This window comes from Nothobranchius furzeri, chromosome 2 (genome assembly GCF_043380555.1).
Source record: "Nothobranchius furzeri strain GRZ-AD chromosome 2, NfurGRZ-RIMD1, whole genome shotgun sequence".
NCBI classification, from domain to species: Eukaryota; Metazoa; Chordata; class Actinopteri; order Cyprinodontiformes; family Nothobranchiidae; genus Nothobranchius; species Nothobranchius furzeri.
The window spans coordinates 64,516,467-64,530,833 of NC_091742.1; the positions used below are offsets into that span (position 1 = coordinate 64,516,467).

The 14,367-nt window shown below is 46.6% G+C and overlaps 1 protein-coding gene across 7 annotated transcripts in view; it reads left to right on the forward strand.

Annotated features, from left to right (window-relative positions):
- Nucleotides 1-14,367, forward strand: part of LOC107396538 (inactive dipeptidyl peptidase 10) — a 129,563-nt gene that overhangs the window by 75,386 nt on the left and 39,810 nt on the right. For 5 of the 7 annotated variants that reach the window (XR_008560689.2, XM_054736751.2, XM_054736749.2 and 2 more), the window contains exons 5-8: nucleotides 105-179; nucleotides 970-1,017; nucleotides 7,588-7,640; nucleotides 7,707-7,788. Coding sequence is in view for 6 of the 7 variants with exons in the window: in XM_054736751.2 (XP_054592726.2) it covers nucleotides 105-179; nucleotides 970-1,017; nucleotides 7,588-7,640; nucleotides 7,707-7,788 (258 nt within the window). In the remaining variant the exon portion in view is untranslated. The remainder of the gene's footprint in view (nucleotides 1-104; nucleotides 180-969; nucleotides 1,018-7,587; nucleotides 7,641-7,706; nucleotides 7,789-14,367) is intronic. The other 2 variants (XM_015976300.3, XM_054736752.2) reach the window with 1 other exon arrangement.

Below are 14,367 nucleotides of genomic sequence, written 5' to 3' on the forward strand. Positions count from 1 at the left end.
CAACAGTTTAGCTAGCTTTTTGAGCATCTCTTTTATGTTCTAGTTCAGTCATCATTTTGGAATGTAAAAGTTGGCTAATTAAGACTTTGTTGTCTTATTTTAAGGTTTCTTTCAAGGTGGTGAAGTATTCCCTTTCCCCCGATCTGAAGTATGCCTTGTTTGCATATGATGTCAATCCGGTGAGTTTCAGCATGTAGTCAAGTTCTATAAATAAAGAAGCACAAAGCAGCTTTTTTGATTTGCATCGTCGTAATCATGCAAGCTTTGATTGCAGTTTGTCCTGAACGCCATCCGCCTTTCTTCTCACCATTTTTTTTCAGTTTCCTGTCAAAATGGCATTTACATTGTTCTTTTGTGTAATACCCAAGGGTGCTGTCACTCATTTGCATGCACATGCACATTCACACACACAAACACACTTGCCAAGCCTTTACCTCCAGCTCGGTGATGTCTTTATTCACACGCTTCTGTGATTTTCTGCTTTGTGGAAGCAAATTGAAAAGAGCTGCTTTGATAAATTAGAGTTAGGATGTACGGAGCTCCAAGCAGCTGACGGGGAAACATGAATACCTGGATTATGCTGCATGGCGTGTAAACACAATTCTGTGTGACAAACAAATTGCAGCACCTGCAGAGAACAGGTGTAGATTTATTTGTTTTGTTTAATTTGGTGCATTTTTTAAAATGTGGCTTTCACTCAAACAGCACCAGGCTTTCCTCCTTCCTCACAGGGAAGGTTTACTATTGATTCTTTAGTTTTGTTTGCAAACAGATTAATCCAGGTGCAGGTTTACTAAACACACACTCAGACGTCTCTCAGATCCTATTCCAACTGCCTCTCACTGGGATGAAGGTGTTTTATCTTTGCTTTAAAATGAAAAATGTGTTGACTCTATATTTTCTACTCCTTTTTGACAAAGTCAGCCTCATCTGATTATGATCCTGTCTTATTTGTTACTGTGGCAACAGAATATCTCCCAAAATACACCAGAAGTACACAACCCACAGAAGCCTTTAGTAAGTAAGTAAGTAAGTAAAAGTTTATTTATGAAGTGCGTTTTGCAGATATGAATCACAAAGCGCTGTACAACATGAGTAAAATCAGGGCAAATACCTCAAACCGATAAAAACAGATCATAAAAAACAATAGCAGTGACAAAATAGTAAACAAAATCAGGAGTAAAAACAAAGTCAAGGTATGAACAAAGACAAAGCCATCTTTCAGAATATTTAGCGGGGGAACGCCTGGATGAAATGGTGACTTTTTAAATGTTTTTTGAAGACCTCTACAGTTTTGGAGAGATGGAGTTTTGAAGGCATTTCCTTCCTTTTACTGGAAAATAAATCACCTGTTCAAGAAAATCGGATCCAGAAAACTAGCTGAAGGGAAAATAAACACGTTTTGGTGGATTAATATTAGAGATTCTGCCTTGGAGGGTCGATACCCATTTCTGATTTTTGTACTACTCTTACCTGTTAATGTAGATTTATCTCAAAGTAATAGAATGACAGAACAGAAAATATTGGTAAATGTTTAATGAACCTGAAAAGTCAGATTATGTAAATAAAAACCAAGTTGGTTGGATTTTAGTTGGATTTTTAGGTTTTTGCTTAACGTGACAATAATATTCACAGAAAACGCCTTTTAGCTCACAGATGAGAGGCGTTGCTTCCAGCTGTAATTACGGAAATGGGGAGGGGCTTAACTTTTCTTCTGCCTCTAGATGGTACCCATGGAGAAAAAACTCCAGATTCTGCTATAATGTTCACTAAAATGACAAAATGCTTTTATAGATATAGGCTTAAATACAGTTTCACATATGTCCCATTTAATAACAACAACAACAATAATAATAATAATAATAATAATAATAATAACAACAACAACAATAATAATAATAATCCATCCATTTTCATCCGCTTATCCAGAGTCAGGTAGCGGGGGCAGTAGCCTAAGGCGAGAGGCCCAGACTTCCTTCTCCCCAGCCAGTTGGGCCAGGTCCTCCGGGGGAATCCCAAGGTGTTCCCTGGCCAGGTGAGAGACATAGTCTCTCCACCGTGTCCTGGGTCTACCTTTAGGTCTCCTCCCGGTTGGACGTGCCCGGAAAACCTCACCAGTGAGGCGTCCAGGAGGCATCCTGACCAGATGCCCGAGCCACCTCAACTGGCTCCTCTCGATGTGGAGGAGCAGAGGGTCTACTCCGAGCCCCTCCCGAATGACCGAGCTTGTCACCCTATCTCTAAGGGAGAACCCAGCCACTCTTCGGAAAAAACTAATTTCGGCCGCTTGTATCCACGATCTCGTTCTTTCGGTCACTACCCAAAGCTCCTGACCATAGATGAGTGTAGGAACGTAGATCGACTGGTAAATCGAGAGCTTTGCCTTCTGACTGAGCTCTCTCTTCACCACGACAGACCGGTACAACGCCCGCATCACTGCAGATGCAGCACCAATCCGCCTATCGATCTCACGCTCCAGTTTCCCCTCACTCATGAACAAGACCCCGAGATACTTAAACTCCTCCACTTGGGGCAGGACCTCATCCCTGACCCGGAGAAGGCATTCTACCCTTTTCCAAATCAAGACCATGGTCTCAGATTTAGAGGAGCTGATTCTCATCCCAGCTGCTTCACACTCGGCTGCGAACCGCTCCAGCGAAAGCTGGAAATCACGTTCTGATGAAGCCAACAGAACCACATCATCTGCAAAAAGCAGAGACCTGATCCTCAGGCCACCAAAACGGATGCCGTCCACACCTTGGCTGCGCCTAGAAATCCTGTCCATAAAGGTTATGAACAGAATTGGTGACAAAGGGCAGCCTTGGAGGAGTCTAACTCTCACTGGGAATGAGCCCGACTTACTGCCGGCAATGCGGACCAAGCTCTGACACCGGTAATACAGGGACCTAACAGCCTGTATCAGAGGGCCTGGTACCCCATACTCGCGGAGTACCCCCCACAGGGCCCCCCGAGGGACGCGGTCAAACGCCTTCTCCAAATCCACAAAACACATGTAGACTGGTTGGGCAAATTCCCATGCATCCTCCAGGATCCCCCTAAGGGTATAGAGCTGGTCAAGTGTTCCACGGCCAGGATGAAAATCACATTGCTCCTCCTGAATCTGAGGTTCAACAATCTGATGGACCCTCCCCTCCAGAACCCCTGAATAGACCTTACCAGGAAGGCTCAGGAGTGTGATCCCCCTGTAGTTGGAACACACCCTGCGGTACCCTTTTTTTAATAAGGGGACCACCACCTCGGTCTGCCAGTCCAGTGGGACTGGCCCCGATGTCCACATGATATTGCAGAGCCACGTCAGCCAACACAGCCCCACAACATCCAGAGCCTTAAGGAACTCCGGGTGGATCTCATCCACCCCTGGAGCCTTGTCACAGAGGAGCTTTTTAACCACCTCAGTGATCTCAGCACCAGAGATTTGAGAGGCCAACCCAAAGTCCCCAGACTCTGCTTCCTCACTGGAAGACGTGTCGGTGGGATTGAGGAGGTCTTCGAAGTATTCTGCCCACCGATCCACAACGTCCTGAGCAGAGGTCAGCAGCACACCATCCCCACTATAGATAGTGTTGGTAGCGCAGTGCCCCCCCCCACCCCCCCACCCCCCCACCCCCCTCCGAGGCGCCGGATGGTGGACAGAATCTCCTCAAAACCATACAGAAGTCTTTCAGCATGGTCTCACCGAACTCCTCCCATGCCCGGGTTTTTGCCTCAGCGACCACCCGAGCCGCATTCCACTTGGACTGTCGGTACAGGTCAGCCACAAAAATAAACAATAATGAACTAGGGTCTGCTTCTAGACCTGCAGAAAGAGAGAAGAGAAAAAAAAGCAAAAAAAAAAAAAAAAAAGGGACACAGCAACAATACAACAAGATCAAGCTATCATTGCGTCAACTTCATGAAGAAATATAAAATCAACATTGTTTAACTGAACAATCACAAAAATCAGTTAATAAATCACAGTGCATTAAGTGCCCACCATAGCCTTAAGACATGTGTTGAACTTGCCCAAGTCCATACTTATGAGAGCACCATGTGAGCACCTGTGTGTGTGCACGTGCTTGTTTATGTAAGGTTTCTCTATAGGAGCATCCAATAGAGAGTGTGAGGGGCCACAGATCTGCCCCCTAAAGATGTGCAGGAGACGGAGGGAGCTCCAAGTCCCAGAGATCCAGGAGCTGCCCCAGAGCACAGGAACCCCAGGGAGACTGTGACCAGAAAAGCCCCCGCCTCCCTCGAGAGGCACAGAGGATCGCCCCGGGGGGCCACAACCAGCAGCCGGCAGAGTCCTGGGAAATATCGGCAGCAAGCCCACAGGCCCGCCCGCAGCCTCCCACCCCTTAGCCGTCCGAGCCCGGGACCCAGGGGCGACCACCCCCACCGGGGACCCAGCAGAGCCCAGGGACCCAGACCCCACCAGGCAGCCACCGGGTTTTGTCAGGCAGACGCCAAAAATCTTAAACTTGCTGACCCGGGAGCCACGACCCAGGCAGACCAAGGCACTGCACTCCACACCAGGTCTGGCAGGGAGAGGGGAGATGAAGATCTATATCTTCAAAAGAAGGGAGGAGTCAAAGGCCCCACCTGACATATACGGTCATACACAAACACAGTCGCACACTCCCTCCATGATGCTCACACATACACATACAGCCACAGACTTAAAAAAATTAACGCCAGACACCCACCCATGCTCCCCATGCACACCCTATTCACTCTGGTCCCGGTACTGCTGCACATGGGGTACAACCATTACCGGTTCCCAGAGTTTGACCCTTTATGCTGGGGTGCTGATGAGCAGGCTCTCCCGCCCAATGCTGAGCACAGCAACCCACCACCCCAGACCCCAACCGGACAGCCGGATCTCCCTCCTAGCCTCCAGCCCCAGGAATCCAAGCGACAACGAGGTGTGCTAAGACCCCTAGTCTCCCTCCGCCTGCTCTAATATGGTGTTAGTGAGTGTTGATTGAACTCCAGAGTGGTAGAAAGTCCAACCCCTGTCAAGGAAACTGGTTCCAGAGCCAGAGCCATGTGTTGACGTGAGTCCGACTATATCTACTTGGAACCTTTCAACTTCACACTCCAACTCAGGCTCCTTCCCCACCAGAGAGGTGACATTCCATGTGCCAAGAGCCAGCTTCTATAGCCGAGGATCAGACCGCCAATGTCCCCGCCCTCGACTACCACCTGTCACACACTGCAACCGACTCCTTTGGCCCCTCCCACGGGTGGTGAGCCCATAGTAAGGGGGACCCACATTTCCTCTTCAGGCTGTGCCCAGCCGGGCTCCATGGGTGAATGCCCGGCCACCAGGGGCTCGCCAACGTGCCCCACCTCCAGGCCTGGCTCCAGAGGGGGGCCCCGGTGACCCACGTCCGGGCGAGGGAACACGGTTTCCATTTATATAATTTATCATAAGAGGTCTTCGGACTGCTCTTTGTCTGATGCCTCACCTAGGACCTGTTTTCCATTGGTGACCCTACCAGAGGCATAAAGCCTCAGACAGCTTAGCTCCTAGGATCACTGACTACGTTTACATGCAGCCAATATCCGGATTATGATCGGGTTAAGGTCGGGATTCGGGTTTCTGAGTTGATCAGAATAACCCGTTTACAAGCATAAATAGAAAGAGTTACCCTTAACTTGCATAACCCGATTTAAATGCGGACGTTGGGGTAGCGTCAAGACGTATGGACTACGTCAAGACGTATGGACTACGTCCAGACGCATTATGCCTCATTTCCAGTTCTTCTTGTTCCGGTATCCGTGAAAACAACATGTTTCCCAGTTCGGAAGAGATAGCGACCGCGTTTGTTTGTGCTTTAGTTTCTTCGTCACTCCAAAAGTGTGGCGCTGTGCCGCGACTCGCCATTTTGCTCCCAACTTGTTGTTTACTTCCGGTGTTCTGGCGCATACAAGACGTCTCACTACTCAAAAGACCAAGATTCCTTGCGAACAGAGCATGCGCAGAACACACGCTTTGATGGGGATATCCCGATATGCATTTACACGACCAAACATTCGGGTTAGAAAAGGGTTACCCCAGGTGTAGTAACCGTGTTTTTAAAAACCTGGTTATGAGCATATCCGGGTTTTTGGCGGTGTTTACAAGGACCTGCGGAACCGGGTTATTGTGAATATTCGGGTTTTAAAAGGGTTACTGGCTGCATGTAAACACACTGAGGCCTAGTCCACACGTAGCCGGGTTTTTTTAAAAACGAATATCCGCCCCTCCAAAAACTTGCATCCACACCACCGCGTTTTAAAAACAAACTATGACCACACGTACCCGGATATATACGTTGTTAAGGACAAGCCAGACCTGTAGGCGCCAGTACTTCCCCCGTTCTTAACCTCGTCCTTCGTCTGTGGTCTTCCGCAAGGAGCAGTAATTCCGCTTGCAAAAACAAACAAGCAGAAAGCGCTTGGACAATTGATGGATCGGGTAGTGACAAAGCGCAGCTCTGAGGGCATCCATGCTGTCGGCTAGTGTAAACACAGGTCGCACACATGATGTCAGCATTTTTTAGTTGCGGAAAGTGACGTTGCGGACCTTAAAACTCCGGTTTTGTCCGTCCACACGCAGACACCCAAAACGGAGAAAACGCAGATCTTCATTTTGGCCGGAGTTTTTAAAAAGATCCGTTTTCATGTGAAAAAACTCCGTTTTCGTGTGGATGACAGGCCAAAACGTAGAAAAATATCTACGTTTTGGCAGATCCCTGGCTACGTGTGGACAGGGCCTGAGTGAGACACTCAAACCCCTCCACCACAGTAAGGTGACAGCCCTGGGAGAGGTAATACAGGTATTATAATGATAATAATAATAGTAGTAAATAACAATAATAATATTATTATTATTGTTGTTGTTGTTGTTGTTATTATTATGAATATTGTGATTATTATGATTATTAATAACAACAACAACGATATTATTTTTTAATAATAATAGCAACAACAATATTAATATTAATACTAATACTACTACTATTACAAATAATAATAATAATAATAATAATAATAATAATAATGGATTCGATGTATATAGGACTTTTCAATAATAACAGTTTGGGATTATCTCACTTAGATGCAAACAAACTACAAACAGCATTCCGGAGGGAATCTCCAAAACATTCAGCAGTTTTTATTTTCTACATATAGGTCACAGAGTCTCATGCTGAGTCGCTGGATTTGGACTTGTGTCTGAAACTTTTCTCAGTGTGGTTTGCGAAATATGAGACAACTTTGGGAGGGGTTAGGAAATAAAAACACGGTAGAATGCAAACAAATAGACTCCAATTACACCCTCTACCCTATGTGACCTAGCCATATATAGAAGTCATCGTGTCAAAAATACAAATTTAGTGTGATTCTGGGTGAAATTTGTTTCTCCTTTCAGTTCATTCCCTTGATTTGTGGAAGTTTCACACGTTTGGATTTATAAATGTGTATGTCTGACCCATTTTCAATCTTTCTTCAGACAGTGTCGCTGTCTTTTCTTCATGTTGAGTTTCCTCAGACAGACCTCAGATCAGTCTTTCCTTTCTCTGATAAGCTCCGCTCTCGTTTCAGGTGTACAGATACTCCTATACGGCCTCCTACATCATCTACAACATCTACACAAGGTAAAGCCGTTGATGCTGGTTTGAAAACACCTGCTGGGGTGTCTGATATTTATTTTTTGAAATCAGGGAGGTGTGGGAGCTCAACCCACCCGAGGTTCAAAACTCAGTGCTCCAACATGCTGCCTGGGGGAGACAAGGACATCAGCTGGTGAGGCATTTCTCTCAGTTGGTTAATTAATTTGTTGATTCTCATGAACTGGGAACTTTTCGGCAGTTTTAAGTGTTTTATGAGGTTATTTCATATTCACACTTTTTATTTCAATGAATCGGGGGATCCAAAAAAACACAAGACTCTTCTGTCTACTTACATGTTACGGATCAGTGTCAGGGTTGGAGATCACAACTTCAAGGTAAATTCTAGGAGGAGGAAATTGACCAGAAGATACGATGGCCCGGTCCTCTCAGATGTTGTGTCTCCATTCAAATTCAGCTGCTTCAGGACTTCGCTAAGATGTCAGCATGATGCGACTGCTTAGGCAGTGAGTGATGTCACTGATCAGCACCAAAGTACGTTGATTCAGTTCCACTGGGAGAGCTGCTGTGTGATTAAAATGTGGCACTCAATGACCAGACGGAGTTAGCTAGTTTCGCTCAGCAACTCCACCGGGCCTTTCTGAGTACCTACTCGTGTTCAGGGACTCCAAAAGTTCCAGAAAATGGCCGTTTGTCCGGCTCAGTGAATTGGAGACATCTTGCAGGCTGGGAAGTTCTGGTAAAATTTCCCCTAAATTTACGGTAATGGAAACCTAAAGGCTTGTCATCACAATCAGGGACACTGGTTTGAAGACAGTAACTGTCATGTTGAGGTGAGAGAAGACCAGATGTTTGAGGGAGGAGTGAACAAAGATGAGGTGGTTTGAGGTTATAATTCTCCAAAACTTACATTTTCCCTGGACAGTCTTACAATCACACCCATCCAAACCTGCTAGCCTGGCCTGCCAGACTCGTCCTCTGTTTAATTCTACAGAGAAAGAGTCTGGTAACTCTCAGGCAGAGAGGCACATGAGGGGCGGGACCGGCCAGCTCAGACGTAACCAATCAGAAAAAAGACGGACATGCCGTGCGATGCTGTAGTTTTTTAGCTGTAGTCAAAAATGGCATCTGGCGACAGCGCAAACAACTTTTTTTTTAGAAGAAAGGCTTTTAGAGCTTCTACTTGTTGTTTTAAAGATGTGTCCAAGACATTTAGAACAGAGGAAAGAGCCGCAGCGAACTCCGCTTCAGTCGCCATGTTTTTTACAAACTCGGCGTTGTGGTGTGTGATGTACGCTGCTCAGCGCTGATTGGCTCAGTTAGAATTCTTAGGGGGTGGGGTTATTTGAATTGGAGAGTTCCCAGACCCTTTCTCTGTGCAGAATTAAACAGAGGAGGAGTCTGGCAGACCAGGCTACCAAACCTGCAGGATTGAGATCTAAACATATTACTAGTAGACCAGAAGAACTAATTTCCTTATGAGCCTCAGAAAGGTGGGAAGAAGAAGTGATTTATGAGTTAGCTAAGCTAAACTCAACTCATCTCAACTCAGTCTTGATTTATCTAGCGCTTTACAGGTACAAAGAAACACCAAAGCACTGTACAGGAAATCAAAGCCAAACAACAGAATTCTAAGAAATTAGTACACAATAAAAAGTGGTTTAAAACAGAATGAAAGAAAATAGCACACACTAAAACAACAAGCAGGTTCAAAATTACAATACTTTTTATTTATTTATTTATTTTCCTCGTGTCCTGTCTGGCTGTGAAGCAAACATAACTAATATCTCAATGCTGGTGATAAGCCTTACAGATTTACTCCCAGGTGGAGCATCAAAGCTTCTGCTTTAATGTCACTCCTGATACTTAAACCTTTATTGTTATTGTTTTTTGAATGCTTTGGAATTCTGACCAGACACGGAGACGGAGGTGAAAGAGAAAGGAAGAAACAAGGGGGGACTGGGGGTGATGATGATGATCAAGAGTCTGCTTTTAGACCTGCAGAAAAGGGACACACAATACAACAGGAGCAAGCTATCACTGCGTCAACCTGATGAAGAAATATAAAATCAACATTGTTTTACTGAATAGTCACGGTAATAAATCACAGTGCATTTAGGGCCAACCACAGCCTTAAGACCTAAGTTGAACGTGCCCAAGTCCATACTTATGAGAGCACCATGTGAGCACCTGTGTGCGTACACTCGCTTTTATATGTAAGGTTTCTCTATAGGAGCGTCCAATAGAGAGTGTGAGGGGCCACAGATTTGCCCCCCAAAGACTTGTAGGAGACGGAGGGAGCTCCAAGTCTCAGAGATCCAGGAGCTGCCCCAGAGCACAGGGACCCCAGGGAGACCGCAACCAGAAAAGCCCCTACCCCTCTCGAGAGGCACAGAGGATCACCCCGGGGGGTCACAACCAGCAGCCGGCAGAGTCCCGGGGGATATCAGCGGCAAGCTCACAGGCTCGCCCGCAGCCTCCCACCCCCAAGTCGGCTGTGCCCAGAACCCAGCAACTCGGGACCCAGAGGCGATCAGTCTCGCTGGGGACCCAACAGACCCCAGGGACCCAGATCCCACTAGGCAGCCACCGAGATTAATCAGGCAGACGCCAAAAATCTTAAACCTCCTGACCCAGGAGCTGCGAACACTCAGGCAGACCAAGGCACCACAATCCACACCAGTTGCGGCAGAGGGAGGGGAGGCGAAGATGTGTAGTAGCCAAGCCCCCACAATGCGGGTCAAAAATTGAGGCCAATACGGAAGTGAAATAAAGTGCAGTTCCACCCTCATCCACTGGGGGCTGGTGTCAGAAGCGAGCAAATCCTCATTGACTCCCATGTTAAAAATACCAATTTCACAGCTGAAATAAACATGTTTACAGCCTGGTTCCAAAACATGTTTTTGGTTTAAAAGATCTAGTTTACACTCATGACAACTCTGAGGGGGGTGAATATTTTTCTCACTCTTCTGTTTAAGTGTATTAAAAGCCTAAAATTCTGTATAATTAATGAGCATCAGACCCACGTGACCACAGAGCTAGCTCCGTGGAAAGGCCTCAGTAGAGCCCCGGTCTGGCTTGGAAACTGTTCCGTCAGTTTCAGTCTCTCTACTTAGACCATTAGTTATGCCGTTTGTGCGTTCTTTTTGGATATTATTTGTGCAATTGTTGGACAAAATGACTTGCTGTGGTATTAATTGCACTAATAGAGCGTCCAAGGAGTCTCCACTTCATTTTTTTCGGTAAGTAAAATTATATTTATGTATTTTAGGTCACTGCCGAGCTGAGCTTAGATTTTAACATGTACTGTTTAACCATGAAATTTAAATGTAATAGGGTTAAACCCAGTGCATTTAACATAATGTTGCACTTTAGAAAATGGGTTGAAATATAACATGTTGGTGGAGCTGGGTTCCGACTATCGGCTTGTGGAGCTCTCAGGAGACCTCTGTTATCCACCCGTTTCTCCCCTCCCCGCAGCTCGGCGCATCTCTGTCTGATCGCGGCTCCTGTCTGCTGCGCGGGGTGCCGGCTTGTGGAGCTCTGGGATGGAAACTTCTACCCGGTTCTCCCCAGCGGCAGCTCTGCGCATCTCAGATCGCAGCGGCGCTTGTCTGCTGTGCGGCTGCCGGCTTGTGGAGCTCTCGGGAGACCTCTGTGTTCCACCCGGTTTTACCCAGCGGTCAGCCCGGCGTATCTCTGACTCAGAAGCTCTGGTGTTGTGCACAGTTAACTCCGGTTGTAGCTAGGTTGCTACCTACGTTAGCTTAGCTCCCATCTCCGCGTTAGCTTTGGGTTAGCTTCAGGTTAGCTTGTAGCTACAGTAGTTCGACCGGGTGTCGTCAGTTGATCCCAGCCTTACAGCCCCACCCTCAGCTCCACCTCTCTACCCTTTTGTGGAATTGTCTGGGCTTGACAGAACCTGTGACACGGTCAAAATGGCGGTGGTTGCCACCTCCCATTTTTCTTCCAAAATGTGTTATTGGAGCCTATGGAAACCCATTGTCCATATATGTATGTCGATGGTAGTAGCACAAGAAGTCCCAGGAGAGGGGAGGAGTCAAAGGGCCCACCTGACATATACAGTCATACACAGACACAGTCACACATTCCCTCCCTCATGCTCACACATACACATACAACCTAAAGCCTGATTTATGCTTCTCCGTCTGCGTCAGTGCGGAGACACCCAACGCCATTATCCGTCCTTGCGTAGGGTTCCGGCAGGCACGCAAGTACGTACGAAGTCGAGCCCACTTTTTTAAACATCCGTCGAACGAAACGGATTACGCAAGCTTGTCATTGGTCAGGACGCCGCTGTTGTTTACAGCGCCGCCATTGCAAAGAGAGCCGAGGATAACAAGCGGCAGACACGGAGAAGCTTGAAGAATACCTCGCGAAAAAACTCTAAAAATATGAACGTTTTATTCTCCCGTGACTGGAGGAGTGAAAAGATACGCAGCAAGTGTTTTATTTGTGGACGGAAATGACAGGAAACATGGGTTTAGAGGTGGGGAGCGCATGAAGCGGTGGGAGAATGAGAGACAAATATGTCCGTGTTCAAAGTCTCTTATATACACAAAAACACAATATAAACACACGATCTTGGACCGATACATGACAGGATACCACAGAACAGCGCTGCGCCCTCTGGTGTCCTGCCGGGCAATTGCTTTGCATTTTGCAACGCTCTCCAGGAGACGGAGAAGTATGAGAGCAAAACGCTTCCGTCAATCCGTGCGTGTCTGTCCCTTGCGGAGCTGACGGAGAAGCATGAACCAGGCTTAAGACTTACAAAAACGCACGCCAGACACCCACTCATGCTCCCCATAAACACCCTATTCACTCTGGTCCTGGTACTGCTGCACAAAGAGTACAACCATCACCGGTTCACAGAGTTCGACCCTTTCTGCTGGGGTGCTGATGAGCAGGTTCCCCCGCCCAGCGCTGAGCAAAGCAACCCACCACCCCAGACCCCAGCCAGACGGCTCAGCCCCGGGAAGCCAAGCGACAACAGAGGTGCGCTAAGACTCCTAGTCTCCCTGCGTGTTGATGAGGTGTATTCCACGGCTGTGGTGAGCGGACAGTGCAGGCTTTATCTGGCCTACGCCAGCTGATGCCCCCCCCCCCCCCCCCCCCACAGTCCTCTGTGTCTAAGTGCAGTTTAAAATTTGAAGTGGGCACCAGTACTCAGGATGAGGCTGAAAGATCCCCTTGCCAAATTCCGTTGAGTGTGCTCACTCCCAAGGCCCTAAGCAGCCCGCCATGGCTGAAATCCCAGCGGCACGCCTACAAGATCAGGATGTTTTATTGATTTTTAAAATTGTATTTATTTATTTATTTATTTCGTTTCAGACGAGTATCCGGTACGGATAAAGCATTTTTGATGAATACGAGCATGAAACGAGTAAAACTCGTAAATATCTGTAATCGTGCTGAAGGAAAATCCTCATTGGTTAACTGACTGTCTTCACGCTCTGTGATTGGCCAGTCACATAAAGCACCCACCCCTCCCTACACACAAAACTGCAGCCGGGAGCGCAGTCCATCCGGCCCATTCACGCACACACACACACAGTAACGGATCTCTCTGTGCTTGCTCCACTGTTCCTCACGTTTCTTCAGTACTCCCTAGGTTTTCTTCAGCTCGCCTCTTTTTCGGTTGAATATTTAAAGTTACTTTTTTCGTAACGTACGTGGTGCATTTGACAAGACAGAGCTGAAAACGGCTCATGCATGCGTCGGTCACTGCCTCCGCTCTGGTCATTTTTTTTTTTTTATTATTATTATTTTAACTCTCTCTCCCTCTCTCTCTCCCCCCCCCCCCCCCCCCTCTCTCTCTCTCTCTCTCACACACACACACACACACACACACACACACACACACACACACACACACACACACACACACACACACACACCTCAATCAACATTGTTTTGTTTAACTGTGTGTGGGAAAAATGCCAACAACGTCAGGAAAAAATCAGTTTAATCAAATTGAAATAAAATGGTTCTAGCATTTCATATTTCCTAGTTCCTACTACATGAGTTCAGATGCTTTAATTCATGCACTTAAATATTAATGTTCTGATTTTACTGAAAAACTTGTTCTGAAATAGTTTCTTTACTATTGTGATCAAAACTATTTAATCTCAGTTCTGAGGCTGCTCTGTAAATAATTTTCAAATAAACAATACACATATGTAGCAGCTTCTGATCTAACCATATCAATTTCAGACTCAAAATAATGTACTGATGTCAGTAGCGGTTTTAGGCACGGGCAGACAGGGCAATTGCCCGGGGCGGCATTTTTTCATGACACAAAAAGGGCGCACAAGCGCTGAGTTAAAAAAAAAAAAAAAAAAAAGGAAATCTGCGCCGCACCGAGGTTTTCTATTATCTGTCATATGACAGTGTCTGGATTGGAAACAGCAAGTTGGCGCCCCCTGCAGCTGCAGGCGCTCCTGCTGACTGAGAACGTTCACGTGCACCGTGTGTCTATGAAGAACAGGAAGGGGAGGGGTGCGGCGGGGGAATTCACCTCTGCGTCTTTCCCAAATGAAATGAGCGCAAAATGAGCGTGCAGGGGCTGAATCAACTGTATTAACATGGCTAAAGTCAATCACATCTTAACGTTCTTCCATATTTCATTCATAATATCATAAACACAGGCCTATCATTCTTTCAGGTTTCTCTGAATTGTGTGAAATGGCCGAATAAAAAAAGGAAAAACAAAATGATTTTGTGGTCACCC